This window comes from Hoplias malabaricus, chromosome 17 (genome assembly GCF_029633855.1).
Source record: "Hoplias malabaricus isolate fHopMal1 chromosome 17, fHopMal1.hap1, whole genome shotgun sequence".
NCBI classification, from domain to species: domain Eukaryota; kingdom Metazoa; phylum Chordata; class Actinopteri; order Characiformes; family Erythrinidae; genus Hoplias; species Hoplias malabaricus.
Window position 1 is genome coordinate 36,397,202 of NC_089816.1, and position 25,872 is coordinate 36,423,073.

Below are 25,872 nucleotides of genomic sequence, written 5' to 3' on the forward strand. Positions count from 1 at the left end.
TTAGAGTCAGTTCCACCTTAAGTAATGTAACTGTAACAGCAGAAATAAGTCAGTGTGACCCCCCTATGGAGCAGGAATAGAGCAACATCCTCATCTCGGTTGGTGCTTTTCAGCGTTTGGAGTCTCTCCGTTGTCTAAAAACCTCCAGATGGTGTTTCTCTGTCGTGAGCAGAGAGAGAGAAAGCCTAGCTCCGGACCCAGACACTTCAGAGCAGCAAATATGGAGGAAACATCTGAATTTTATAAAAAATTGTTTTTATTACATTTGTGAACTACGCCTTTAAAGCCAGCCCTTATTTAGGTTTAAAAAGAGGTAACTTTCTTTAAAAAAGAGGTAACACTGTGCTACACTGTGTTAAAAACCACATAATCAAGTCCAGAGATTACTGACCAACATTAAATGCTAAAAAACTGGACATTAGCGTAGCTGGTGCTTTGCTAAGTTAAGAACTGTATCACGTTCATATTCATATAGAATCACAACTCACATGGCTAGCATATAAAAACAAGATAGCATTAGCGTAATGCTATTGCTTAAAAGAAAAACAGATGCTGCCAGCTGTATTTATTATTAAGTAGAATGTAGCATAATTAGCTTCTTGCTAAAAGAAAAAATCAGCGTAATCTGTTATTGGCTGTTCATCACATAAACTACTACTACTAATAATAATAATAGTTCGGGACACTCAAAGTTGTTTTACGTGCATAAAAACAGAGAAGCAAAAGTGCAGAGGAAGACTAAATGCAATAAAATGCTATTTTAATGTAACATTTGTTTAATAATTATAATGTACTGCTGTTCTGTTTTCATCCCAGCGTTGTACTCACATCACAGACGACGAATGCTCTCAGCTCATTACGAGTTTAATTCCTTAAACCCCAGTCCATCCGACACAGCCGTGTGGGTCCATACAAGCCGCCCAGCTGGGGCCCGGCCAGTTCTGTTCACGGGTTAAACACGGGCCCCACGTGCAGAGGCCCTCCAGGGTCAGTGAAGGAACGAGGAAAGGACAAACTCTCTCTCAGTTCAGACAGTAACCCCCTGTGGACTCCACACACAGAAAGGTACCAGGCTGCTGATGTTTACCTGAGACAGGCAGCCCACCCGGGTCACACCAACAGCCCGTGTCCATCTCGTGTGCGCCTCTGTAAGGTGTGCTGTGAGTGACTACATCTCCAGCTGTGGTGACTGTGTTGTACATAAAGGGTTAAACATGTAACGCTCTGTAAGCGCTGTCCCACGGTCACTCGGGGTCAGTGTATGTCACATCAGTGCGCTCAGCTCTGCAGGACACAGACCACACGGCCTCAGCACGAACAGGACATCAGCACTGAGCTGAAGCCTCGGCTTTATCCGTGAGAACGTCCAGGACACCCCCCCTCACTCGGTCCATGTTTGTTAATATTATTACTGAGACACAGGGCTGTCCAGAGGTAAGGAGACACACAGATGAAGCCGTGGAAGCAGGGGAACCAGGGACTAACAGGTTTGGCTCTCCTCTGGCGTCTAAAAGTAGATCACCAGATTTATATAAAGGAGTGTGTCCTTATTTTAGAGAAAAGTAAACTAAACTAAATCTGTGGACAGTTTCACACCCTCACTTCATCTAACAACATGTGTGTGCTTGGACTGTGGGAGGAAACCTACACAGACACAGAGAGAACACCGAGGACCCGAGACCCTGCAGCGCCCCCTGTGTCTCAACGGATCAACAGCAATTAAATTAAATAAAAATGAAGAAGTGTTTAAAGCAAATTACAACCCACAGACGCTTCTGATCAACAGAGGATTTATTTCTGTTCAAAACAGAACAACAGCCCAGTGTCAAAAAACCTCACACACACACACACACTCCCTCACACACACACTCCCTCACACACACACACACTCCCTCACTCACTAAATCACACTCTCACTCACTCACACTCCCTCACACACACACACTCTCTCTCTCACACTCTAAATTACACTCTCACTCACACACACACACACACTCCCTCACACACACACACACTCTCTCTCACACTCTAAATTACACTCTCACTCACACACACACACACACTCCCTCACACACACACACTCCCTCACACACACACACACTCTCTCTCACACTCTAAATTACACTCTCACTCACACACACACACACACACTCCCTCACACACTAAATCACACTCTCACTCACTCACACACACACACTCCCTCACACACTAAATCACACTCTCACTCACACACACACACACTCCCTCACACACACACACACTCCCTCACACACACACACACTCCCTCACACACTAAATCACACTCTCACTCACACACACACACACACTCCCTCACACACACACACACTCCCTCACTCACACACACACTCCCTCACTCACACACACACTCCCTCACTCACACACACACTCTCACTCACACACACACGCTCCCTCCCTCACACACTAAATCACACTCTCACTCACACACACACTCCCTCACACACACACACACACACACTCCCTCACACACACACACACTCCCTCACACACTAAATCACACACACACTCTCTCTCACACTCTAAATTACACTCTCACTCACACACACACACACTCCCTCACACACTAAATCACACTCTCACTCACTCACACACACACACTCCCTCACACACACACACTCTCTCTCACACTCTAAATTACACTCTCACTCACACACACACACACTCCCTCACACACACACTCTCTCTCACACTCTAAATTACACTCTCACTCACACACACACACTCTCTCACACACTAAATCACACTCTCACTCACACACACTCCCTCACACACACACACACACTCCCTCACACACTAAATTACACTCTCACTCACATTCTCTCACACACTCTCACACACAGCAGTGTGTGTCAGGATGAGTGTGGTTTGTGGAGGGAGACTGGTACCGTGGGCAGAACTTGGTTCTGAAAGACGAACAGCTGAATGCGGTTAAAGATCCACAGGAACACCAGCAGAACGCTGACGTACTGGATCCAGGCAAATTTAATCACCTCCCAGAACCCCGGCCGATAGGTACTGCAGGTCAAGGAGAGACAACAGAACACACGCACACACATGCGCGCACACACACAGACACATACACACACACACACACCCATATTCATTCATTGTCTGTGGCCCTTATCCAGTTGGTGCTTTTCCACTGCATGGTGCCACCAATGGACTCTACTCTCTGATTGGTCCCTGGTTGGTTTCCCACAGCTCCCCCCTGAAATGTATCTGGTGTCGTCTCTAACCCCGTCTCTAAGGAGAACAGTGGGCTTTGGAGACCACAACAACGGCGGTGGTAACGTTAAGCGGTGTTTACTCATGGTGTATCGGCGTGTTGTTGTTGTTTGGGACTGAACACAGCTCCGTCATCAGTTCAGACAGATCAGTAGAGTTTGTTCCTTCCTTGTTGCAGCGTCCAGCTCTCGCTGGATTCTTTCGTCGGCCACCGATCCGAGGAGCGTTTGAACCTCTTCAAAAGACCACGGCGTCATTTTACGAGCTGCCGTCGTGAGTCGGATAAAAACAAACGTGATCTCTGCTGCAGCTGGAGATTTTACAGATGGAGAGTTGGTGCTGGTCGTCTGCGTTGCGTGGCGTAGAGTGACGACTCTCTCTGGACGATCAGCGCTCTGCAAGGTTTACACGCCACGGTTTAGTCCCTACTCGACTCGCTCTGAACCACGAGAGAACAGCCACTAAACAAGAACCCGCTTCCAGAACCAGGACCTGATTCACCTGGAGGAGGAGGAGGAGAAGAGTACAGTCCAGGAGGGACCCTGCAGAGGAAAAACAATGTTTGTGAATCTGCTGTTAAAAACCTACTCAGGAACCGCTGGGTGTTGGTCTTAAATTTATGTGTCAGTTGTTTTCTTAGGAATGCTCCTGTGAATCTGGCCCCAGAGTCTGACACACACCGCCCCGTACACACCCACACACACCCACACACTATCAGCACCCCACACACAGCACTCAGCACAAAGGATATCTGATGGTCTCCACTGGGTAACGGATTTCTGCATTAATCTGGAAGGGAGCGTCCACAGCTCGACCAATGATCCACACAGGAGCCGGGCAAGAGAGGTGCGTAGTCACTGAGAGAGAGAGAGAAAGAGACAGAGAGAGAGAGAGAGAGAGAGAGAGACAGAGACAGAGACAGAGAGAGACAGAGACAGAGAGAGAGACAGAGACAGAGAGAGACAGAGACAGAGACAGAGAGAGAGAGTCAGAGACAGAGAGAGAGTCAGAGTCAGAGACAGAGAGAGACAGAGACAGAGACAGAGAGAGAGTCAGAGACAGAGAGAGAGTCAGAGAGTATATCTGAGATAGTCTGAGACACTAAATCATCCTGAAGATAGGTTCCTCTTACAGTTTCTCTCCTGGTAGCTCCTGATGATGTTAGTGAGGTCATAGGTGGAAACAAACGGACTCGCTCCATCCACCACCGACACCTGCAGAGGAGACACAGCAGGTACATTACACACCAAAGCTCCAGGCTCCTGACAAAATCACATTAAAAACCTATTTATTTCATCAGTTACAGTTTATACAAAGAATACAAAGAAACAAATATCCCAACCCCATTATTCCAGTGTGTGTGTAATAGTGTTTGTGAGTGTTTGATAGTGTGTGTGTGTGTGATAGTGTGTGTGTGTGTGGTTTAACCCTTTCCACATCTCTCCTGGTGACAGTCCAGTGTTATTTGAGGTGATCGTCCAGTGCCTAGTGTCAGAGGTTAATAAATACTCCATTGTGTTAAATGAAGTGTGCTGTAGATTTAACAAATCCATACGATCAGGAGAAACATCTGGAAACACACCGTTCTTCACTCGCTCACAACACAGCGTCTACTTTTAGAAAAAAAATAAATCCTTGTACTTGTGTTTCTGTGTTTATTGTGATTATAAATAGGCAGCACGTTGGAGCAGCAGTCTCTCAGTCTCTGTCACAGCTCCAGGGTCCTGGAGGTTGTGGGTTTGAGTCCTGCTCCGGCTGACTGTCTGTCAGGAGTGTGGTGTTTTCTCCCTGTGTCTGCGTGGGTTTCCTCCGGGTGACTGTCTGTCAGGAGTGTGGTGTTTTCTCCCTGTGTCTGCGTGGGTTTCCTCCGGGTGACTGTCTGTGAGGAGTGTGGTGTGTTCTCTCTGTGTCTGCGTGGGTTTCCTCCGGGTGACTGTCTGTGAGGAGTGTGGTGTGTTCTCTCTGTGTCTGCGTGGGTTTCCTCCGGGTGGTCCAGTTTCCTTCCACGCTCGAAAAACACACGTTGGTAGGTGGATTGGAGACTCAAAAGTGTCCGTAGGTGTGAGTGTATGAGTGAATGTGTGAGTGTATGTCGCCCTGTGAAGGACTGGTGCCCCCTCCAGGGTATGTTCCTGCCTTGCTCCCAGTGATTCCGGGTAGACCCCACACACTCACAAACACACCCTTCCACTCTGAGCCTGCACCACATCCACTGCCCATTTGATTGCACACGGAACTAATCACACCGAGATATCGTGGGAGTTTGTGAGTGTGATGTCTCCGGCGGACGATGAGGTGCGTATGGAGGTGGACGTGTGTGAACACACTCACATTGTACTGCGTGTGTAGTCCCCGGTGAGGGAGTGGGGTTCTCTGCTGGAGTCTCAGGTCTCCGCTGATGAAGAGCTGTGATCCGGGGACGGAAGACGAGTGCTGGATGAAGGCTAGACTCTGCATCACCACAGTGGACATCCGCTATGGACAGGGGACAGAGATACACTCAACACACACCTTCATTCAGGAGTTACATCACTGCAAGTGATCCAGCGTGAATGAATCACTGTGAATGAAACAGTATGAAAGAATCAATCAATATGATTGAATGTAAATGAATCTGTGTGAATGATCCGGTATGAATGAATCAGTGAGCTGATTCAGTGTCATTTGTGTGTATGAAAATATTGCTCTGACACAAACAGCTGTAGTTCCTGTAGGCGCGAGTCAAGGAGGACAATAAAACTGTACTCTACTATTCTCACGATCAAAGGAATGATCTCTAGCGCCCTCTATATGTCTTTGCTGCAGTTTTCACAGAGGACTGCAGACACTAGACACTGCATCATGCGCTACAGTTCTACATCCAATACCACATCACCCAAGGTCTGGTGGACGTGGGACTGGGCCAGAGGGATAAAGGGGTAATGCTCACAAACAGCTGATAGGAGAAAAAGAGAAGGAGCTGGATGCTGTAAATCTGTTCTCCTGCTTTCAGAGGAAGGGCCAGCTGCACACTCAGACGATCAGATTTCCCATCCTGGTTACTGTCCACCTCCTGGACCTGTGTGAGAAGGAGCAATGCAGCGATTAAAGTCACGCTCCTAAAAAACCCTCCAATCAGAAAACGCAGGTGGAAAACAAATATCTATTGTTTTAACTCTAAATTTGGGTTTTTTCTTTCCCTAGAATAAGAGAGTATTTCTATTTTGATTTTTACTACAATTCCAAAAGGATCTGGGACAGATTTGGAAACTTTACACTTTTTGTAAAGTTGCCATTCCTTTTTTATTTATTCATTCGTTCATTTATATGTAGTTTACAAGTCGTGGTTGTTTCTGAGAAATTACTGCTCTCTGATTTTATTCCCGTTCTCCACAGCCTCCCGACTGAGGATAAGATGTAAATTTAGCTCATATACTGTGGACGCAGATGTATAATTTGTAATTGTAAAACAGACACTTTCAGCACCTGTTCCTTTAAATGATAATGAGCCGCTCGCTGTTCACCCCGACCCCGAGCGCACAGCAGTGAGGAGCGAGGAGCAGAAGCTCTGGTTTTTAGCCGTTTTCACTCTGTTCTCTTTCTTCTCCGTTTTTACTCAGTGCTCTTATTTCTCCGCGCTCGTTGTGTCTGTTTTGCTGAGTTTAACCTCGTCTTTGCGCTCTCACATAAACACGGGTCCAGCGCTGTGATTGGACAGACTCAGACGAGGGGGCGGGGCCATTCTAAAGTCTCTGCACTTGACGTCAGAAGCAGAGCAGAATCAGAACGACTCGTTTTATCCCGTGTTTCTGACTCAGGCAGCGCACTGACGATCTTTCTTACGATATATATGTTGTATACTCTCGTACACTGCCCCCTGCCTGCAGTACTTACCGACACAGTGGGGATGCGAAGGTTGTTTCCCAACAGACGGTTGAAGTTTGGAAATGTGCTCCATGCCACAAACTCTCCAGCTGTCCCTGTGGCTCCGATCATTAACATCCGGTACTGGAACTGTACGACCGGCTGCTCCTCGTACACACTCTGCTTCAGCCAGAACCCTGCTCGGACAAATCACCAGCCACAGGTTAACAAGGGTCCCTGGGTCTGAGGAGAGAGACAGTGCCCTGCAAACTGTGGCAGGTAATGATTATACATTATATACTGACTGATAATCTATTGTGTATCAATTGCACTAAAGTCTGTAAACAGTCAGCACTGAAGCAGAGGGTACTCCACATTGTCCAGAGTCAAGCCTAACCAACAGAAAGAGTGGGAAGAAACGATCCTATTGGACGACTAACACTTTGGGCTTAAGTTAAGTGGCTAACTCTGAAATCCTGACAGGACTTGGGAGGGCTGGCTGTCCCGGATAAATGTGAGCACCTCCAGTAACTCTCTATATGAGGTCTACGTGGGTCCAGAGTGGGCTGGGTCCAGCTTTAACCCGTCCTGGTCCTGTCACTCACCCTGGAGCAGGTCCATCTATGGGTCAGCATGCATCCTCTGAACATAACTCACAGTGTGGAACCCAGCTGGGCTGATTATACGGGTGTGCACACATTAAATATCTCGCTCCCACGCCTTAATCTGTCTCTGACGAGCGGGGCTGTGTTACAGGACCTACCCTGGCTCCTGTAGGTGATGAGGAGCGGGGGGATGTAGGTGAGACACAGGACCACCAGCAGGAACAAAGTGGCGCGGGTGCAGACGCTGGTTTTATAGCGGATTAGAGCCGGATGGGAGTAGACTTCATAAAAGGCCATCTCTGTGATTCTCTAATAAACACACAGTTAGGAACAGAGTCAGAATCAGTAGCAGTGCCCACTAACACAATAAGAGTTAGAAACACAGTCACACAGCAGCACAGACAGAGCAGTAACCCAGTGACAGAGCAGCAACCCAGTGACAGAGCAGTAACCCAGTGACAGAGCAGTAACCCAGTGACAGAGCAGTAACCCAGTGACAGAGCAGTAACCCAGTGACAGAGCAGCAACCCAGTGACAGAGCAGCAACCCAGTGACAGAGCAGTAACCCAGTGACAGAGCAGTAACCCAGTGACAGAGCAGTAACCCAGTCAGTACCAGACCCAGTGCCCCAGCTCCGCACGGGGAGCAGAGGGACGCTGTTAGCCGGGGAGCTAAGGGAGAAAGCCCGGGTTTTGTGGCCGAGAGGCCGTGTAGAGCGGCTGGAGCCTCGTGGCGGTGGCTCTGCTTTTTTTCCCCGCGGTTAAATGACAGATATTTAAAGCTGGGTGTGAATAAATGGTCGGTTCTGCTCACTTTACCCACCCGCGCCGTTAGCTCGGTCCCTCCGTCCGAGCTGCAGCGTCCTCAGGTTGCCATGACCCCCAGAAACACGCACATCCGGGAACTCTGACTGGCAACCTGTCCAGCCAATCAGCTTCGCCATACACCGGCCAGCCATAACATTATAAATACACCCACTCTGTCAGCTCCACTGTTCACTCCGGTCACTCTGTAGCTCTACACTTACACACTGTAGCTCTGCAAACTTTATTACCCCCTCTCCCCCTGTTCCTCAGCGCTCAGGACCCCCACAGAGCAGGTGTGATGTGGTGGTGGATCATTCTCAGCGCTGCAGTGACACTGACGTGGTGGTGGTGTGTTAGTGTGTGTTGTGCTGGTGTAGAGTGGATCAGACACAGCAGTGCTGCTGGAGTTTTTAAACCCCTCAGTGTCTGGACCGAGAACAGTCCACCGACCAAAAACATCCAGCCGACAGCGTCCTGTGTCACTGATGAAGGACTAGAGGACGAGCGACACACACTGTGCAGCGACAGATGAGCTACTGTCTCTGACTCTACATCTACAAGGTGGACCAACGAGGGAGGAGTGTCTCACAGAGTGGACAGAGAGTGGACACAGGGTTTAAAAACTCCAGCAGCACTGCTGTGTCTGATCCACTCTACACCAGCACAACACACACTAACACACCACCACCACGTCAGTGTCACTGCAGCGCTGAGAATGATCCACCACCACATCACACCTGCTCTGTGGGGGTCCTGAGCGCTGAGGGACAGGGGGGAAGAGACTAATAAAGTATGCAGAGCCACAGATGGACTACACAGTGTAAGTGTAGAGCTACAGAGTGAGCGGAGTGGACAGTGGAGCTGAGAGAGTGGGCAGTAAATTTAAGCCGTAAGTCAATCCCCTCCAACACGGGACAGTCTTCAACTCTAGGCTTAAGTTATCCGGCTAAATCATAAATCCTGACCACACGTTTTGGACCCAACCATTTCAGAGCAGGGAGGTCTACGGCCCCGCCCCCGCACCCCCCCACACACCGCACTAGATGGTACGCTCCATATGACGTCACCTATGTTCTAAGGCTAAGGCCGGCGCTGGCGGACTGTTGACGTTTCGCTGGGACATCGCTGTTGTTGTTGTTTTTCTTTGCTGTTGTTTGTTGTTTATTGTTGTTGTTGTTGTTGACAGACAGGTGGCTCGGTGTTTATCTGACGGCCCGTGTTTGATCTTTATCCTCCGCCTCGCTCCAGCCGCTCTTTCTGCGCCAGTATGAAATGGATGTTCAAGGAAGACCATTCTCTGGGTGAGAGACGAGTCCGGCTCCGGTCCGAGCCGCACACAGCTCAGAGAGAACCACAACCAGAACCAGAACAGGGGCCGGGGCCGGGGCCGGGTCAGTGTGGGCCCGGGGGAGTTACAGCGCAGGTTCGGGCTGGTTCTGGTTGTGTTTACATTGTTAGGCCGTGTGCGTCCGCACACCAGGTTTTACTTACGTCGCGGGGACCGGAGTGTGTTTACACGCTGGCATTGTGGGGACTTGTGTGTCTTATGTGTTCTCCTCACCACAGAAATCACTAGAGTTTAAACTGAACGCCTGTTAGGATTAAGGTTAGGGTTAAACTAGTAGGAATTAAGCTTGTATTGTTGCAATTATATTTAGCAAAAGGCTTATACTTAGTAGTTAGGCTTAGAGTTAAGTTCTCTGTCCACAACTTTAATGACCTCACAGTGCACGACAGCAAACGTTGTGAGTGAATGAATTGTGTGTGTGTGTGTGTGTGTGTGTGTGTGTGTGTGTTTATAGTATCAGTACCATAACTCCTTATCACGCCCTCTACAGGTGAGTGGGGGTCTTCCTATCACTGCACACTTTCTACAAAAAGAAATACAATTAACAGTAAGTAAGTAACATCTAGTAAAATCTAATAAAGAATCAAATATTTAGTTTCGACTAAATCACCTTTCCATCGCCATCACGATATCAACGTGTGCAATAAACACGTCCCGGACGACCACATCAACAACGGTTCGTCTACAACCCTGAGCTGTTTATTATACGAGTGATATATAGACTTTTATATTCACCCTAGGGCTGGACAATAAGGTTAAAATGTATATCACGATATATTTCTTAATTTTGGTCGATACGATATAATTCCGATATCAACGTGAACAGTGTAAAAGCCACAGAAAATCTGCCAAAAACAAACAGGAAACAAGACATCACCCTCTTGGCTTTGTCTATATTAATATTTTAAAACCGAGGACAGCGCCATCTAATGACGGTCAGACAGTGACACGCTGTAAATAATGCGTACTGAAATATTAAAATGTGTTTAATAATCCCCGCATTGTTATGTGTTGTGTGCGCTAAAGTCTCTGAGCCCTAACCCCCATTTAACCGTTTCTGCATTATACTCCTTTCCCTCAGGCACCGTCCAACGGATCCGTTTTTATTAAGAAATGGAGATTTTTCTCGCTCTGATTTTGAAAATATCCTCATACAGACGAATAGAAAAACAGCTGCATTCTCACGCCAGTCCTGTAGGGGGCCATAGTACTTCTTAAGAGAGACATCAAAACATCACAAAGCCTGAGAGAAACTGGATTTATCCCAAATCACTCCATCCTCCCTCTGTAGTGCACTACACACGTCCTGAAACGACAGTATATATTTCTAACACACATCATTTCTGTTTATTCATCTGTGTGAATCTGAACTCTAGTGCTGTCTGTGTGTGTACAGTGTAGTTTATGACTGATGTAGTTCACTGTAGAGGGAGTGAGGAGCTGTGTGTGTACAGTGTAGTTTATGATTGATGTAGTTCACTGTAGAGGGAGTGAGGAGCTGTGTCTGTACAGTGTAGTTTGTGACTGATGTAGTTCACTGTAGAGGGAGCGAGGAGCTGTGTGTGTACAGTGTAGTTTGTGACTGATGTAGTTCACTGTAAAGAGAGCGAGGAGCTGTGTGTGTACAGTGTAGTTTATGACTGATGTAGTTCACTGTAGAGGGAGAGAGGAGCTGTGTGTGTACAGTGTAGTTTATGACTGATGTAGTTCACTGTAGAGGGAGCGAGGAGCTGTGTGTGTACAGTGTAGTTTATGACTGATGTAGTTCACTGTAGAGGGAGCGAGGAGCTGTGTGTGAACAGTGTAGTTTGTGACTGATGTAGTTCACTGTAGAGGGAGTGAGGAGCTGTGTGTATACAGTGTAGTTTATTACTGATGTAGTTCACTGTAGAGGGAGCGAGGAGCTGTGTGTGAACAGTGTAGTTTGTGACTGATGTAGTTCACTGTAGAGGGAGCGAGGAGCTGTGTGTGTACAGTGTAGTTTGTGACTGATATAGTTCACTGTAGAGGGAGTGAGGAGCTGTGTGTGTACAGTGTAGTTTATGATTGATGTAGTTCACTGTAGAGGGAGTGAGGAGCTGTGTGTGTACAGTGTAGTTTATGATTGATGTAGTTCACTGTAGAGGGAGTGAGGAGCTGTGTCTGTACAGTGTAGTTTGTGACTGATGTAGTTCACTGTAGAGGGAGCGAGGAGCTGTGTCTGTACAGTGTAGTTTGTGACTGATGTAGTTCACTGTAAAGAGAGCGAGGAGCTGTGTGTGTACAGTGTAGTTTATGACTGATGTAGTTCACTGTAGAGGGAGAGAGGAGCTGTGTGTGTACAGTGTAGTTTGTGACTGATGTAGTTCACTGTAGAGGGAGCGAGGAGCTGTGTGTGTACAGTGTAGTTTGTGACTGATGTAGTTGACTGTAAAGAGAGCGAGGAGCTGTGTGTGTACAATGTAGTTTATGACTGATGTAGTTCACTGTAGAGGGAGCGAGGAGCTGTGTGTGTACAGTGTAGTTTATGACTGATGTAGTTCACTGTAGAGGGAGAGAGGAGCTGTGTGTGTACAGTGTAGTTTGTGACTGATGTAGTTCACTGTAGAGGGAGCGAGGAGCTGTGTGTGTACAGTGTAGTTTGTGACTGATGTAGTTCACTGTAGAGGGAGCGAGGAGCCGTGTGTATGTACAGTGTAGTTTATGACTGATGTAGTTGACTGTAAAGAGAGCGAGGAGCTGTGTGTGTACAGTGTAGTTTATGACTGATGTAGTTCACTGTAGAGGGAGAGAGGAGCTGTGTGTGTACAGTGTAGTTTGTGACTGATGTAGTTCACTGTAGAGGGAGTGAGGAGCTGTGTGTGTACAGTGTAGTTTGTGACTGATGTAGTTCACTGTAGAGGGAGTGAGGAGCTGTGTGTGTACAGTGTAGTTTATGACTGATGTAGTTCACTGTAGAGGGAGTGAGGAGCTGTGTGTGTACAGTGTAGTTTGTGACTGATGTAGTTCACTGTAGAGGGAGTGAGGAGCTGTGTGTGTACAGTGTAGTTTGTGACTGATGTAGTTCACTGTAGAGGGAGTGAGGAGCTGTGTGTGTACAGTGTAGTTAGTGACTGATGTAGTTCACTGTAGAGGGAGCGAGGAGCTGTGTGTGTACAGTGTAGTTTATGACTGATGTAGTTCACTGTAGAGGGAGTGAGGAGCTGTGTGTACAGTGTAGTTTGTGACTGATGTAGTTCACTGTAGAGGGAGTGAGGAGCTGTGTCTGTACAGTGTAGTTTGTGACTGATGTAGTTCACTGTAGAGGGAGTGAGGAGCTGTGTCTGTACAGTGTAGTTTGTGACTGATGTAGTTCACTGTAGAGGGAGCGAGGAGCTGTGTGTGTACAGTGTAGTTTGTGACTGATGTAGTTCATTGTAGAGGGAGCGAGGAGCTGTGTGTACAGTGTAGTTTGTGACTGATGTAGTTCACTGTAGAGGGAGTGAGGAGCTGTGTGTGTACAGTGTAGTTTGTGACTGATGTAGTTCACTGTAGAGGGAGTGAGGAGCTGTGTGTGTACAGTGTAGTTTGTGACTGATGTAGTTCACTGTAGAGGGAGTGAGGAGCTGTGTGTGTACAGTGTAGTTTGTGACTGATGTAGTTCACTGTAGAGGGAGTGAGGAGCTGTGTGTGTACAGTGTAGTTTGTGACTGATGTAGTTCACTGTAGAGGGAGTGAGGAGCTGTGTGTGTACAGTGTAGTTTGTGACTGATGTAGTTCACTGTAGAGGGAGGGAGGAGCTGTGTGTGTACAGTGTAGTTTGTGACTGATGTAGTTCACTGTAGAGGGAGCGAGGAGCTGTGTGTGTACAGTGTAGTTTGTGACTGATGTAGTTCACTGTAGAGGGAGTGAGGAGCTGTGTGTGTACAGTGTAGTTTGTGACTGATGTAGTTCACTGTAGAGGGAGTGAGGAGCTGTGTGTGTACAGTGTAGTTTGTGACTGATGTAGTTCACTGTAGATGGAGAGAGGAGCTGTGTGTACAGTGTAGTTTGTGACTGATGTAGTTCACTGTAGAGGGAGTGAGGAGCTGTGTGTGTACAGTGTAGTTTGTGACTGATGTAGTTCACTGTAGAGGGAGCGAGGAGCTGTGTGTGTACAGTGTAGTTTGTGACTGATGTAGTTCACTGTAGAGGGAGTGAGGAGCTGTGTGTGTACAGTGTAGTTTGTGACTGATGTAGTTCACTGTAGAGGGAGTGAGGAGCTGTGTGTGTACAGTGTAGTTTGTGACTGATGTAGTTCACTGTAGAGGGAGTGAGGAGCTGTGTGTGTACAGTGTAGTTAGTGACTGATGTAGTTCACTGTAGAGGGAGCGAGGAGCTGTGTGTGTACAGTGTAGTTTATGACTGATGTAGTTCACTGTAGAGGGAGTGAGGAGCTGTGTGTACAGTGTAGTTTGTGACTGATGTAGTTCACTGTAGAGGGAGTGAGGAGCTGTGTCTGTACAGTGTAGTTTGTGACTGATGTAGTTCATTGTAGAGGGAGCGAGGAGCTGTGTGTACAGTGTAGTTTATGACTGATGTAGTTCACTGTAGAGGGAGTGAGGAGCTGTGTGTACAGTGTAGTTTGTGACTGATGTAGTTCACTGTAGAGGGAGTGAGGAGCTGTGTCTGTACAGTGTAGTTTGTGACTGATGTAGTTCATTGTAGAGGGAGCGAGGAGCTGTGTGTACAGTGTAGTTTGTGACTGATGTAGTTCACTGTAGAGGGAGTGAGGAGCTGTGTGTACAGTGTAGTTTGTGACTGATGTGGACGGGAGGAATAATCACAGACAAACCTCAGTTTTTAATATAAAAGGGTTTGTGTGGACGGGGCTTTAGAGGCTGTGCAGCAGGCTGCAGGACTTTTGTTTTGTTTTATAGCCCATTTTTATTACTATCCCTTTGATGTGGAAAGTTTCTGAGCAGCGGGCTCCAGCTCTGAGAGTCTTTTTCTGGCGGACACTGCGCTGTAGTCTCTGATTGATTTCTGATTTGTTTACTAAGGGGAACGTTAAGAGCCTGCACATTAATATTTAAGTGCTTGTGTTTTCCGCTGCTAAAACATAGCACTTCCTCAAACAGAGAGAACTCTGGATGAACTCTAATGAGCACGTGCCTCTAAAAGACATGAGCTATATTTTATTTATATATATATATATATATACACACACACACACACACCAATCAGCCACAGGATTAAAACCACTGCAGGTGAAGGAAGTATCACTGGTGCTCTGTTACAGCGCCCCCATCGAGGGTGGTGGTAGATTAAGGGTCAGTTCCTGAAGCTGATGTTGAAGCAGCAGTGATGGTCAGCGATGGTTATAATGTTTTGGTCAGTCTCCAGAAATTCAGAAGAGGAACGGTGAGCGGAGACAGGGTCCTGGGCCCGAGTCTCACTGATGTAGGAGGGAGAGAAGGGAGTCCGTTTGGTCCGAACCCACGGAACAGCCACTGCACCCAGGGAACACCCCACAACACCTGAGCTCTGGAGACTGACCAAAACATTATGACCATCACAGTGTGGCCCTTGTCAAAGTGTTTTAAAAGAGACCAGTCTATCAGTCTTTCTCTGTTCTGAGTTGAATTGTTTCCTTCTCTGTCTCCTCTAGAGCACCGGTGTATGGAGTCGGCCAAAATCCGCAACAAATATCCAGACCGGGTTCCGGTGAGTGTCTGCAGCAGGTTTCCATCACTCACACACAGTTTATACCATGAGTCTGGCTTCACCAATACTTTCCTGAGGAAAATGCAGAGGAAGAGATTTAGAATCAACACTGAGAGCTTCCTTAAATGCAGTTCACAAAAACCACGTCAGAATCCCGAAACATTCTCTCACGGCAGTCTTCGTAGTTTTCGGGGGTCGGCCGTTTGTGACGCAGACTTTAACGCTGCAGTTTGCACTCATCAGAAATGTATGGCACACATTTTCATTCACATTTTTATTTGGATCCCACCCTCGTCAGAGTCGACACAGAGCCTACACCACTGTGAGCGTTTGTTCTTCAGCATGGTGTCTGCATCGCTCTGCAGTTACACCACCACAACACTAGGGGCTCAATCTCAAACATCTTCCTCTACACAAAATGCAGTGGTGTAGTAGAGTTACTTTTATTAATTTTTAAGTGAAGGAGTACGGTGGAGCAGGTAGTGTCCTATAGGTTATGGGTTCGAGTCCTGCTCCGGGTGACTGTCTGTGAGGAGTGTGGTGTGTTCTCCCTGTGTCTGCGTGGGTTTCCTCCGGGTGACTGTCTGTGAGGAGTGTGGTGTGTTCTCCCTGTGTCTGTGTGGGTTTCCTCCGGGTGACTGTCTGTGAGGAGTGTGGTGTGTTCTCCCTGTGTCTGCGTGGGTTTCCTCCGGGTGACTGTCTGTGAGGAGTGTGGTGTGTTCTCTGTGTTTGCGTGGGTTTCCGCCGGGTGACTGTCTGTGAGGAGTGTGGTGTGTTCTCCCTGTGTCTGCGTGGGTTTCCTCCGGGTGACTGTCTTTGAGGAGTGTGGTGTGTTCTCCCTGTGTCTGTGTGGGTTTCCTACGGGTGACTGTCTGTGAGGAGTGTGGTGTGTTCTCCCTGTGTCTGCGTGGGTTTCCTCCGGGTGACTGTCTGTGAGGAGTGTGGTGTGTTCTCCCTGTGTCTGCGTGGGTTTCCTCCGGGTGACTGTCTGTGAGGAGTGTGGTATGTTCTCCCTGTGTCTGCGTGGGTTTCCTCCGGGTGACTGTCTGTGAGGAGTGTGGTGTGTTCTCCCTGTGTCTGTGTGGGTTTCCTCCGGGTGACTGTCTGTGAGGAGTGTGGTGTGTTCTCTGTGTTTGCGTGGGTTTCCTCCGGGTGACTGTCTGTGAGGAGTGTGGTGTGTTCTCCCTGTGTCTGCGTGGGTTTCCTCCGGGTGACTGTCTGTGAGGAGTGTGGTGTGTTCTCCCTGTGTCTGTGTGGGTTTCCGCCGGGTGACTGTCTGTGAGGAGTGTGGTGTGTTCTCCCTGTGTCTGCGTGGGTTTCCTCCGGGTGACTGTCTGTGAGGAGTGTGGTGTGTTCTCCCTGTGTCTGTGTGGGTTTCCTTCGGGTGACTGTCTGTGAGGAGTGTGGTGTGTTCTCTGTGTTTGCGTGGGTTTCCTCCGGGTGACTGTCTGTGAGGAGTGTGGTGTGTTCTCCCTGTGTCTGCGTGGGTTTCCTCCGGGTGACTGTCTGTGAGGAGTGTGGTGTGTTCTCCCTGTGTCTGCGTGGGTTTCCTCCGGGTGACTGTCTGTGAGGAGTGTGGTGTGTTCTCCCTGTGTCTGTGTGGGTTTCCTCCGGGTGACTGTCTGTGAGGAGTGTGGTGTGTTCTCTCTGTGTCTGCGTGGGTTTCCTCTGGGTGACTGTCTGTGAGGAGTGTGGTGTGTTCTCCCTGTGTCTGTGTGGGTTTCCTCCGGGTGACTGTCTGTGAGGAGTGTGGTGTGTTCTCCCTGTGTCTGTGTGGGTTTCCTCCGGGTGACTGTCTGTGAGGAGTGTGGTGTGTTCTCCCTGTGTCCGCACCTCTGGGTGCTCTGGTTTCCTCACACGCTCCAAAAAAACACGTTAGTAGGTGGATTGGCGACCCCTGGGTTTGTAGCTGTTGTGTGTTTGGGAGAGGAGTCATGATCATTGATAGTGAACTAAACACACATCTACTGTCTATATTTCCCAGTTCAGTATCCTGTTAACACACATTAACCTGCTTATTGTAGCCTGTGGAAACTTTACACATTTCAAATGAATAATAAATATTACTTAATTGTTAATCATGTGAACTTAGGGCCCTTGAAATATAGGATTATTGGCAAAGGGACCCTTATGAATAGAGATCCTTGGAATGAAGGCACATTTGAAGGCTGTGCTTTAGGTGAGTGAACTAACTCAGGCCTTTATACAAGAACCTATGCTCCACTACTGTCTCACTGAGCGTTCGGAGATGAGCAGGTACCCAGTAAGAGCAGAAAGGCTTGTTGTTGTCTTCTGCAGGTTCATTAGTCTGTAGATGAGTGGCGTGGGGTTTGTGAAGTGTTTGCATGCTGGACTTAATCAAGCATGAAGTGCGTGCAGAAGCAAGTGCCCCTGCAGCTACAACAAAAAGGCCCCGAGAGACTGAGCTGCTCCCTATCCAGCCTCCGTCTGAAAACTGACACCTGAAAGTTCAGTTTAGAACTCTCCTCCATCTCTTCCCAGCTCTCTGTGTTGTCTCCGAAGGGAAAACAGAGTCGGAAAAGAGAGATGCTCAAAGCGAGGAAGCAACTAGGTTGCAGAAAGCCCTATGGACTGTGGGACCCTGGCTCAGGCTGCGGACAAAACCCAAGGAGAGTGTGGTGAGAGCTTCTCCTCGCTGTCTTCAGCCTGAACTGGGCTCCTGTGGTCTGCAGGCCTCTCCATGTCCGGCGCTGAAGAGGGAGCAGGTCATCAGGTCCTGCAGCAGCAGGGTCCCTACTGGACTCTACTCGTCTGTTCTCCTCCTCCACCAAGTGAATCAGGTCCTGGTTCTGGAGGCGGGTTCTAGTTTAGTGGCTGTTCTCTCGTGGTTCAGAGCGAGGCGAGTAGGGACTAAACCGTGGCGTGTAAACCTTGCAGAGCGCTGATCGTCCAGAGAGAGTCGTCACTCTACGCCACGCAACGCAGACGACCAGCACCAACTCTCCATCTGTAAAATCTCCAGCTGCAGCAGAGATCACGTTTGTTTTTATCCGACTCACGACGGCAGCTTGTAAAATGACGCCGCGGTCTTTTGAAGAGGTTCAAACGCTCCTTGGATCGGTGGCCGACGAAAGAATCCAGCGAGAGCTGGACGCTGCAACAAGGAAGGAACAAACTCTACTGATCTGTCTGAACTGATGACGGAGCTGTGTTCAGTCCCAAACAACAACAACACGCCGATACACCATGAGTAAACACCGCTTAACGTTACCACCGCCGTTGTTGTGGTTTCCAAAGACCACTGTTCCCCTTAGAGACGGGGGTTAGAGACGACACTGATACATTTCAGGGGGGAGCTGTGGGAAACCAACCAGGGACCAATCAGAGAGTAGAGTCCAGTACTATGCAGTGGAAATGCACCAATTGACACAGCTCACTTTTTCAAACACCCAGTGAAGGTGGGGACTCCACAAATCAAAGGTTTACACACACCTTAACAAAGCAAAACCTGGATAAAGTATCAGTACTCAGTGAAATTCAGTGCAGCTGTGTTCTCTACCTCTGTGTTTTTCAACATTTTAGTGCCCTCCCTGCTCTGAAAGGGACTTGTTCATTAAGAGATTAGTTAAATCTGGAGAAGGGCAAGCAGTAAGTGTCAGGGCAGGGTTCCTCCAGAAACACTACTTTGACTGAAGTTTTCCTGGCAGTTTCTTAAAGTGACAGTGCAGCACCTTTTGTCCAGAGTGATACTTGTTAATTGCGATGTGTTTTCCGTTGTGTCTTTGTGTTTGAGCAGGTCATTGTAGAGAAGGTGTCCGGCTCTCAGATAGTAGACATTGATAAGAGGAAGTATCTGGTCCCCTCGGACATCACGGTGGCTCAGTTCATGTGGATCATCAGGAAACGAATCCAGCTTCCCTCGGAGAAAGCCATCTTCCTCTTCGTCGACAAAACCGTCCCTCAGTCGAGGTGAGACTCGTATTACAGACACGGTGCCTCGGGTTACAGGACAGAGGAGGAACAGAACAGCACCACAGATAAAACGGAGCAGGATTATTTTTAACCGTTTCACACTGTGACCCCTTTCTGAGATTAAAAACAGTCTGAAACATCTACAGCCAATCAGACAAACTCCTGATTTAGGAACCGCCCACTGACTCCTCCCATAACGTCCAGAGGTGTGTAAACTATAACTGATACAGATTGATCCACACAAACCCTCCTGGGTTAATGGAGTACAGAGCACGTGCAGCAATGGGAACCAGCAGCGCCCCCTACAGTTTAATTCCACTGAGTTCTGTCTCCCCCTGCTGGAGAAACAGGTGGAGACAGTGGGTTTAGTGAGGGATGATGATTCTGTTTGCCTGTATGAAATGGCAGTGAGGTAAAACTGACCTGTTGTATATTAAAGTAACCTGCAGTAACCTCAGACAGATCTTCCTCCACCTCGACCTTTCATCATCGTCACATTCTTCAAACTCAAAGTAAAGCACACAATAAAACACACAGCTCAGAATAACCATTCAATACATGGGAAGATTATCCCATTGTTTACACACCCACACACACACACACACCCACGTCAGAGTGCTTCAATACAAACCCGATAATCCTCAAGAAACTAAATGTAATCAAACCAACTCTGGTCTTAAGCCGATGTAAAAATAGTACAACTTTACAAAGCACCAAACGTGGAGAAACATTCCCAGCTGTGTGCTTTATTTAAAAAGAAAAGGAACAAAGTAAAACCCAAAGAACTGACTCCAGAGCTGTCCCTGAACTGGACTGTACTCTGTAAATGTAAACACACTTAGAACCTGACGCCTGAGAAAAGTGGAGACGGAGCAGAAATAAGAGCAAATGGTTTATAGAATGTTCCACTTCCTCCGTTTAGAAGAGTCCACTGTAAACAGGAGAATATCAAAGGAGCATCCACCAAAGGGTCAGTCTCTGCAGCAGAGAGGGGGCGTGGTCTCCACTCAGAGAGGGTGTGGTCACCATTTTGGGTCAAACTTTGTGAGAGAATCAAACAGTTGAAAAAGAACACTTCTCAGGGTGAGATCTCACAGAGTTTACTAGAAGACTCAGGAACTCCAGAGAAATCTCAGTCCGTGTTGGACAAGGTCGGACAACACTGCTGAATAAGCCTGACCTTCCAGCCCTCAGACGGCTCTGCAGGACGTCAGAAAACCTGTCACTGAACTCAGCTCACCGCTGCATTACGAAACAAAACCTGAGATTCCTTTATTCAAGGAGAATGCCATTCCTCAGTGTAGTGTTGTGTAATGTTGGGGTGTGTGTGTTTCTGTGTGTGTAGCTGTACACTGACTGTGTGTGAAATGTGTGTTGTGTTATTTCAGCCTGACCATGGGGCAGCTGTACGAGAAAGAGAAGGACGAGGACGGCTTCCTGTACGTGGCCTACAGCGGAGAAAACACCTTCGGATTTTAAAGCCTTTGGATCCCTGGCCACACCCCTGACACCATTAGCCCCTCCCACTCCGCACCCTGCCCACACCCACCTCCGCCCTTTATCTCCAGATCGAGCACGACCCTGGCGTTGGGAAGTGTGGATGAATCAGGTCTGCGTCTGTTCCGCCTGCGTCCCTCTACGTCTCGTACGGCGTCGTCTCCTGAAACACAGTAGCGTTAGCTCCACCCCCTCAGCTGTGTTTTTGTGAATGGTATTGCAGTATTATTAGAGGTGCTTAATGTTGTTTTAAGCGATAATAAACAGTAATCATAAAATGTTCTGTTTTAATTGATCTTTTTCCCTGTATAAAAGTGTATTTAAGATTATTTGAAAGGTAAGGTAGCTGGAAGACCTACCCAATAAAAACAAAAAGGAAGATCAGACTCCGGGGTGTTTATTTCACTGAGATCAGACTCTTTAAAGACATCTGGAGCCTGCGAGGGCCCCGGGCTCAGGTCGGTGCCGTGGATGAGGACTGACCGCTGCTAAAACACGAGCGACAGCGGGTGCAGACTTTACACTGAATGTTGTTAGGTTTAAAAGTAAATGTTTAGTCTAAAGCTTAATAAATTCTGGTGAAATCTGATTCCTGCACAAAGTGATAACAGCAGTGTTTTATGGTGGTAGTTATTTCAGCTGATGAAGGGATTCCGTTCCGTTTGAGGACGTCCAGGCCCCAGGAGCCAAAGCCTATTTTGACGCAGTGAAAGTCAATATTTGTTCAAAGGAAAGTTAGTTTTTGTCTAAAGCTTAAAACACAGCCTGAGACAAATGTATTAAGAATACAGCAGAGGCACATTCAGAAGAGCTCACTGCCAACAACCTGAGAGTCAAACTGCATCAGTGCGACTCCAGCCCTGAGCTCGTGGTTCTCTCCAGGTGGTGGTGGTGGTGGGGGGCGGAGTTTAAACCCGAGTGGAGTTTAGTTTCTCAGTGGAGCGATGGACAAAGACGTGAAGCATATGGCGTTAACGGAAAACAGTGACCTGGACCTTCGCGGTCTGTCGGACAGCTGCAGTTCAGACAGGAATCAGAACCGGTGCCAGGCCCTAATTCTGTTACAATACAAACACACACACACTCTCTCTCTCCCGTGGGTTAAAAGCCAGTTTAACACCTCTCCACTAACAGAAGCTGGGGTCTGATCTTTCTGCTGACCTCTGTGTCTCTAACACAGCGAATAATCCCCATTAACCCTTTCACGTCTCAGTCAACATCATCACGCTGTGATTTTACACCAATCGTTTCTGACTGCGGTTCACTGGACTTTACAAACACCCACAAGCTACAAATAAAACTCTGAATCTGAGGTTCTTTGGATCCAGTGACAGAATAAACTCAAACTGTCCACAGTTAAATAACATTAAAGAAGTTTTATGATCCTTTTATGTGTTAAATTCTTTTTTTAATCGGAGTGACGCCGATCACTAAACCGCGCCAACGTTCTTTATTCTTCACTGAGACCTCGGTGTGAGGCAGGGGCAGGGCGTCCAGGTCAGCGTTTATGAAAAACCACAAATACCTCCACAAAGCCTTGTCCTCCGGTTACCTTTGCTGCAGCTGTGGCCTCAAGGTTAAGGAAGTGGACTCTGGACCGGAATGTGTTCGGTTCCGAAAAAATACAGTCAGAGGAGTGGAGGAAATTCATTGTTTTTATTGTGAAGAAATCTGAGAGAGAGCGAGAGAATGAAAGTGTTATTTTAAAGGAACACTAAGTAAGATTTGAGGTCTTTGCTCCTGGGGCTCCCCCTAGTGTACAGCACTGTACTGAAATCACTGGGGGGAGGAGGGAGTGGGGGTCCAGTGGAAAAGCGACAAGCTTTAAGCGCGCCGAGTCGTGTCGAGCCGAACTCATGCGGTGGAAAAGCAACATTAGTAAAGCATCACAATGTCATTTTTCACCTAGTGTTCCTTTAATGTTGATTTGTAGAAAGTGGAGCACAGACGCAGCTCTGAGGGATTCATCAGGACATCCAGAGAAAACGTCCTGAACGTCCTAGACTCTGGGGTTCTCGGTTCCACTGCGAGAGTCAGTCTTGGCAGCGACTGTGTGGACGCTGACTTTAGGACTTTAGTATTTGGAGATTGTAGATGTGTATTTTGACGAGGTGCTGGTCGTGAACTCTACCTTCGTTCACTAAACGCTGCTAAACATCGGACTGTGTCCGCAGTCGGAGTAAAGTTTTAAAAGAGAGTTCAGCTTTTACACAGTTCAGTTCCAAACGGGTACTGGGTGATTTACAGCCTCCGCTGCACAGAATAAACTTAGCTTCCTGTTCCCAGCTCCTCGTCTGTGCGGGAGACGCCTCCGGCCCCACAGCGGCGTTCAGTCTGCAGACACAGGTCTGTGTGGTCAGGGCCGACTGTGTGTTGCTGAAGATGGGTCCGGCCTATTGGGGGCGCTGTGGGAGTCTGAGCAGAACAGCAGAAGCTCGCGAGGGCTTCGGGGCCAAAGGGGGAAAACCTGAGACCGAAGCACATCCCAGGCCTGCTGGTAACCCTCCGCTGCCTGTTTATAGTCCCAGTACGAGCTCAGCTTCTTACACCTGCAACACACACACACACACACAGTTACACATACACTTACAGCAGGTCCAAACTAGAGCAAGGGTAAAGAGGACTGTTGAAGCTAAAAACGACCTGTTCACACTTCTTCACTGAGACGAGAGGAAAACTGAGTTTTACATTTTACATCCACCGCACGCTCTGGTCCAGACAGACGTACGGTTCTGATCTCGCCACAGAGACGGCAGCTGGAGCGTTAGGAGTCCTGCCCAAGGACAGGGATCTGACCCCTGGTACAAGTCAGTGGTGTTAACCCCAGGAGGGTTCACAGGGAAGGAGCGGATCAATCTGATCATCAGTCAGTCGTAGAGGCACAACTCTGCATCCAGTGTGTGCTGTTTATATCATTCATCCATTCATTCATTGTCTGTAGCCCTTATCCAGTTCAGGGCGGCGGTGGGTCCGGAGTCTACCCAGAATCACTGGGCGCAAGGAGGGAACACACCCTGGAGGGGGCGCCAGTCCTTCACAGGGCGACACACACTCACTCACACCTACGGACACTTTTGAGTCGCTGATATCACGCTACACTTCGTTCAGTCGGTTATTCGTTATTAAACTGAGGAGGAGGACCTTCCACGTCTCAACTGTGTCTGAGTCTGAATAATAAAAGCGAAATATGGAAACAACACTTTAAGCAGCGGCTGAGAGAGAGGCCTTTGTGAGAGGTTTGGAGAATGTGTGTGTGTGTGTGTGTGTGTGTGTGTGTGTGTGTACACTCTGGCGCCTCTTTATCTCTTTTTCCTCTCCGAATCTCTCTTTCATTTCCTCAGCCCAGGGTTCAAACAACCTGCAGATGCTGCTGCACTCAATAACAACATGGTCCTGATTTTTAGTTCAAACAGCCCACTATAAAACCCCACCCCCTCACGGTCTCCTCTGTCTCACTCTCTGAACCGGAGAGTCCCTCACCATCTCCTCTGTCTCATGCTCTGAACCGGAGAGTCCCTCACCATCTCCTCTGTCTCATTCACCGTCTCCTGTCTCATGCTCTGAACCAGAGAGTCCCTCACGGTCTCCTCTGTCTCACTCTCTGAACTGGAGAGTCCCTCACAGTCTCCTCTGTCTCACTCTCTGAACTGGAGAGTCCCTCTCCATCTCCTGTCTCACTCACTGTCTCTTCTGTCTCACACCCCATCTCCTCTGTCTCACCCACCATCTCCTCTGTCTCATTCTCTGAACCGGAGAGTTGCTAACTGTCTCACTCACCGTCTCCTCTCTCTCACTCACTGTCTCCTCTGTCACACTCACCGTCTCCTCTGTTTCACTCTCTAAACCGGAGAGTCCCTCACTGTCTCCTCTGTCTCACTCATAGTCTCCTCTGTCTCACTCTCTGAACCGGAGAGTCCCTCACCGTCTCCTCTGTCTCACGCTCTGAACCAGAGAGTCCCTCACCGTCTCCTCTGTCTCACTCACCATCTCTTCTGTCTCACTCTCTAAACCAGAGAGTCCCTCACCGTCTCCTTTGTCTCACACCCTGTCTACTCTGTCTCACTCACCGTCTCTTCTGTCTCACTCTCTAAACCGGATAGTCCCTCACCGTCTCCTTTGTCTCACACCCCGTCTACTCTGTCTCACTCACTGTCTCCTCTGTCTCACTCTCTGAACTGAAAAGTCCCTCACCGTCCCCTCTGTCTCACTCTCTGAAACGGAGAGTCCCTCACAGTCTCCTCTGTCTCACTCTCTGAACCGAAAAGTCCCTCACCGTCCCCTCTGTCTCACTCTCTGAACCAGAGAGTCCCTCACCGTCTCCTCTGTCTCACTCACTGTCTCCTCTGTCTCACTCTCTGAACCAGAGAGTCCCTCACTGTCTCCTCTGTCTCACTCTCTGAACCGGAGAGTCCCTCACAGTCTCCTCTGTGACCACTGTTTTTCTCTTCTCAGGACTCAGCTCTGATGGTGGCTTTGTGTTTCACTGAAGTTTACTGTGTATTTGATACTGACACTAATTCTGTAAAAGCTACTTTGTGCCGTCAGCTGTAAAAAGGTGGTTGTATTTCTCTGTAGGGTTCAGCAGTGACTCCTGTATCTCACAGAGTGTTTGTTGAGTGGTGTGTGGAGTCTGACCCTGCAGCTCTGTGTGGCATGTGACAGTGTTAATGCTGAGTGCAGCATGTACAGAGCTCAGTTTTACAGAATAATGATGCTTTTCCACTGCCTGGATACGGCTCGACTCGGCTCCGCTCGCTTTTAGCTGGTCTCTTTTCCACTGGCACATCTCCTCGGCGAAATGGAGCCGGTGACGACACAAAACCCCGTCTCTAACAGGAACCGTGGGCTCTGAAAACCACAACATGGCGGCGGTAAAGTTAGGGGCTGTTTACTCGTTGTGTGGAGATTTTCC

At 48.3% G+C, this 25,872-nt stretch overlaps 3 protein-coding genes across 6 annotated transcripts in view; 1 reads left to right on the top strand and 2 right to left on the bottom strand.

The window, feature by feature from the left end:
- Window positions 1–2,558: 2,558 nt before the first annotated feature.
- tmem231 (transmembrane protein 231) lies at window positions 2,559–8,638 on the bottom strand. Of its 2 annotated transcripts, none has more exons than XM_066649903.1 (8): window positions 8,526–8,636; window positions 7,871–8,021; window positions 7,138–7,304; window positions 6,194–6,322; window positions 5,596–5,739; window positions 4,397–4,478; window positions 4,016–4,121; window positions 2,559–3,051 (listed from the first exon to the last, which is right to left on the bottom strand). In XM_066649903.1, exons 2-8 carry the CDS (start codon window positions 8,007–8,009, stop codon window positions 2,889–2,891), a joined length of 930 nt encoding a protein of 309 aa, XP_066506000.1. In that variant the 5' UTR covers window positions 8,010–8,021; window positions 8,526–8,636; the 3' UTR covers window positions 2,559–2,888. The 2 variants fall into 2 exon arrangements, with proteins under 2 accessions (XP_066506000.1, XP_066505999.1); XM_066649902.1 differs by having other exon boundaries at window positions 2,560–3,051; window positions 8,535–8,638.
- A 1,094-nt stretch (window positions 8,639–9,732) lies between these two features.
- gabarapl2 (GABA(A) receptor-associated protein like 2) lies at window positions 9,733–21,347 on the top strand. Its single transcript, XM_066648934.1, has 4 exons — window positions 9,733–9,819; window positions 15,475–15,530; window positions 19,288–19,460; window positions 20,852–21,347. Exons 1-4 carry the CDS (start codon window positions 9,786–9,788, stop codon window positions 20,940–20,942), a joined length of 354 nt encoding a protein of 117 aa, XP_066505031.1. The 5' UTR covers window positions 9,733–9,785; the 3' UTR covers window positions 20,943–21,347.
- A 1,159-nt stretch (window positions 21,348–22,506) lies between these two features.
- The window catches only part of adat1 (adenosine deaminase tRNA specific 1), an 18,166-nt gene continuing 14,800 nt past the window's right edge, over window positions 22,507–25,872 (bottom strand). For 2 of the 3 annotated variants that reach the window (XM_066650099.1, XM_066650100.1), the window contains exon 10: window positions 22,509–23,509. In XM_066650099.1, coding sequence (XP_066506196.1) covers window positions 23,317–23,509 — 193 coding nt within the window. In that variant the 3' untranslated portion in view covers window positions 22,509–23,316. Of the gene's footprint in view, window positions 23,510–25,872 lie in introns of all 3 variants that reach the window. The other variant, XM_066650101.1, reaches the window with a different exon arrangement.